At 39.6% G+C, this 4,182-nt stretch overlaps 1 protein-coding gene across 1 annotated transcript in view; it reads right to left on the bottom strand.

Annotated features, from left to right (window-relative positions):
- MYH15 (myosin, heavy chain 15) overlaps positions 1–4,182 on the bottom strand; it is a 171,122-nt gene that overhangs the window by 49,399 nt on the left and 117,541 nt on the right. The window contains 1 exon segment of the mRNA XM_012645946.1: positions 2,772–2,898. Coding sequence (XP_012501400.1) covers positions 2,772–2,898 — 127 coding nt within the window.

The raw sequence follows: 4,182 nt of genomic DNA, 5'->3' as shown, positions 1-4,182 counted from the left end.
TGTGTGTGTGTGTGTGTAGGTATATATATCTTATATATCACAATACCACATACAATATTTAAAAAATCATATTTGTTTACATCACCATCAATCTCATCAGAAAAGTCGAAGAATTGATAACCACCAAGCTCATGATGGCATATACATGTTTTCTAAAATCTAATTTTTGCCTGAAATCTCCTATTTCATTATTGGCAACAAATGCTTTCAGTTGTATTCCTTGAAGTGACAGGTTTACTTTGTTCATTTTTGAGAAAATATCTGCCAAATATATAAGTCTGAATAAGCCTCGTTTGTCAATCGTTCTTTCAAGTAAAAATGATACTCCCTGAAAAAAACTGCTAGCTCGGCTCAGAACTTAATCACACATCTTACCCCAGTATGAAATAGGAGTTCTTTATGCATACTTCTTGTTTTGTCACACAGAATATTAAAAAGATATATAACGAGGGTCGAGATGTATCCAAATTAATTTTTACTGTTTCATTAAGGATAGCCTTAAGTGAAACTGACTTTTCTTTTTAAGCTGTGAGTACCTATTAGTGAATACAATGATTACCAGGACAGTTTAGTGCTGCTGCCTGGACTTGTAATAAAGCTCCAGCAATTTTAATCATTATTGCTTTTGCACCATCAATTCAAATGGAAAAAGAATCTAAAAAGCAAATAGCATCTTAGCATTACAATGAAATAGCTTCAACCTGATAGACCTGCCGCAGGGTCTTGAGGATCCCTAGGGATCTGTGCACCAAACTTTAAGAATATCTGGCTGAAAACATCACATTTAAAAGGATTCTGAAGAAATGCAAAATCCATCAGGGGGTTGAGACTAACATATCATGTATATTATAGAACAAGGGCCCACTTAATGGGGCTTAATTGATCACATTTATTACTGGTCTCCTCTGGAAGCAGAGTATAAGCAGCTGACAGGACAGGGCATGAGAAAGAATCTTCAGTAGTAGCCACATAAAAACCAGCAAAACTTTGGAGCATGGACTCAGTGAGGGGAAGGAGAGGCTTAGATAGGTATATACTTAAAATTTAATTTACACAAAAGCCAAAAGGTAAAGTTAAAGAAAGGAAGAAAAAGGTTCTGTATCCTAAGCAGAATTATCATCTCAGATCCACTTCATCTCACTCACCTACCCACCAATTTCCTCATCAAAAAAGTGAGTAGAAAATTAATGCCAGTAACTAGGGGGGAGGCAGCCAGTGCCTATCAAAACAACTTTCATACAGCACTTCCTTCAGAGCTGGACACACAGATATTCTCCAGCTTTGCTTCTGGACTGTGGAGTCCACACACCCACAGCATCCTAAATGGCACAGGAGATAAACTGGGGGCTTCGTAGCAAGGCCAAATGTCACACACCCTGTTGGCAATATAAGAAGTGTCCTATTCAATGTCCTTGCTAAAACCAAAAACACTGTCCCTTTGTAGATTTCCAGGTTTGTAGTTTTGTCAACTAATTTTAATTTAGCTTTGACCCTAGATTTAGCATCTAGAAATAGAGGTGTCTACTGGCAGAAGGATGTTATATGGGCTTCACTCTCTTTTTAAAAGTGTGTGCCTCTGAGCATCAACAATGCATTGTTTATTTATTTTCATTGACCTAGGAATTCTGTCTCTGGGAATCTATTACTAATTCTAGTTATAGGCAAACATCCAGCCACATGCTATTTATAGCAGAGGAACAAATTACAGGGCAAGGTCAAGTATAGTCCAGCTGCTTGATTAATTAGAAGCAGCCATTATACATGACTGAGTATGCAACATACAAAAAAGCTTATGACAAATTTTTTAAAAACCCGAAGAGATTGCTACAATATAAAAGATTAGAAAAAATAGAGAAAAATATATCAATAGTGGTTGATAGTAAAAAAGTAAACCATGGAATGCTTTTCTAATTTTATTTATCAAATGTTTATGGAGTACCAAGCCACACAGTGTTCTAGAGCATTGACATACATCGATGACCAAAGACCCCTGCCCTCGTGGAACTTATATTATGACAGAGGGAGAGAAATGAATACATATTATGTCAAGTATATAGTTTGTTTGGAAGTACTAAATACTAAGAAAAGAGAAGCATTTTGAGGAAATGGGTTGACAATGTTCCAATGTCACCTTCTCTGCAGGGCCTGTCCTGACTTTTCCCAGATATGCGCTTGATTAGCCCTTATCAGCAAGTCTGTGCAGAATCAATAAGGTATTCCAGGCAGAGAAAGCAGCTAGGGCAAGGCTCGAGGCTGGGAGTGTGCTGGTGTGCTCAAAGCACAGCAAAGAGGTCAATGTGGTGAAGGCAGAGTGAGAGAAGGGGCAGGCGGAAGCAGAGATCAGAGGGCCAATGGGGCCAATGACATAAGCCCATGTAGCCCATTGTACAGACCATGGCTTCCGCTGAGTGTAAAAAGAGATGTAGGTTCACTACTGAAAAAATTTTCAATGCCCATTCAGAGAAGTAGAAGTTGTATACAAGTCATGACTGGTAGATTGTGTGGACAGCCCCTACCATCCTTGGATCTTGAGAGCTGCTTCTGCTGACTGCTATTGCTCTTCTACTTCATGGAAGGGAGCTACGCAGGGCCACCTAAAGTGGCGCAGAGGTAACACTTCCCAGACCAGAGGCGTGTCTGTGGACAAGGGTACCTCAGAGGCTGCATTCCACCCCTAGAATCTTAAAGTGTCCACCAGTCTCAGCAGGTCTGAATCTCGAGTCTGCTTGGGGTGGAGGATGACTCACGAGTGAAGCAGCACCTTTACTTACCGCTCTCACTCCACAGCTTTGTCTTTTGTGCTGTCAGGTCATTGGCCATCTGAGTCGTCTCGTTTAGTTTTGCATTTGCTTCATTCAAGTGCTCTTCGTACAGACTACAGAGCTTCTCAGCATTAGCCTACAAGTTGAGAAAGAAGGGCAGGTCATGGCTCAGAGAAGCTATGCTGAATTAGCTGCACAAGAAAGGAGGGGATAGGTGGCTCCTAAACACACGTGCTCTCTTCCGTTGAAAAGACCACAGCCAGCATTGGGAAATGATGTCTTCTAATTTAAGCAAGTACAATCAACTCTAGGGCCTGGGTCCCTAAGAGGCCTAAACTTCGCAGACTGTAAGTATCAGAGGAGTAACCTAACTTCCTGAGTATTAGGCCCCTTCCACAATTCTTTGGTCTTCTGGAGAAGGAAACATGTAAAATGTTAATGAGGTACATGATCATTACCTGATATATATTTAACTGTCTTTTTCTCCCACTAGAATATAATTTTCATAAGGGTAGAGATTCTGTTTGATCACAGATATACCCCTAGTGTCTAAAATAGTGCCTAGCACATAATAGAAGCTCAATAAACAAGGGTGGAAGTACAGAGGGAAGGAAGGAGAAGATGGAGGGAAGGAGGAGGAAGGAAATCTAGAAGGCTGCCCAAGTAGGATAGGAGAAAGTATTAATAGATGGATCAGAGCTGCAATAGCCTAATATCAGAAATTTGAAGCAACTGTATCCTCCTGATTACTGTGGCTGCAGGCTCAAGATAATCCTGTTGGGTTAATACTTCAATTACAAACTCCAAATTTTCAGAATTGGCTTTTCATGTTTGGAGAAAAAGATATGGCATTGGCCTTTGCACTTATACCTGATTTAGGTAACCAATCTAATCACCAGATTCTTGCCACACTCTGGAAACTCTCAAGTGATACAGCGGCCCATGAGACCTTTGTCTCCACAAAGAAAGTGTGCTGTGGAAAAGGAAGAATAAGGAGACAAAGGGATTATACCAATGGCATTTTGAGAAAATGGTGAGACCAGGTAAAATGGTGAAAGCTGGTGATAAGCCTAGTAATTTCAATGTCAAACTAATTATTATGATGTAGCAACGGCCCAAAACCAGGAACATTTAGAAGGTGATGACAGGTTTAGTCATGTGGAAAACATCTGAATCAGCAAAAACTTTAGCCATCTCTAGTTTGAGCCTATGCTCTGTTCAACATTGTTTTCCTCAAGCTTACCAGTGACTATTCTAAATTCTTTATAAAAACTACTAAATTATGTCTTCTTACAATAGGTTGGTGCAAAAGTAATGTGGTTTTAGCATTGTTGAAATTTGCCGTTTGATACTGGAATACATTCTCAAATAAATGTGGTTATGTTATAATTTTAATGCACATTTCTGGCTTTATTTTTTT

This window comes from Propithecus coquereli, unplaced genomic scaffold (genome assembly GCF_000956105.1).
Source record: "Propithecus coquereli isolate 6110/MARCELLA unplaced genomic scaffold, Pcoq_1.0 Scaffold105, whole genome shotgun sequence".
Taxonomy (NCBI): domain Eukaryota; kingdom Metazoa; phylum Chordata; class Mammalia; order Primates; family Indriidae; genus Propithecus; species Propithecus coquereli.
This window is presented reverse-complemented; position numbering and strand designations above follow the sequence as displayed.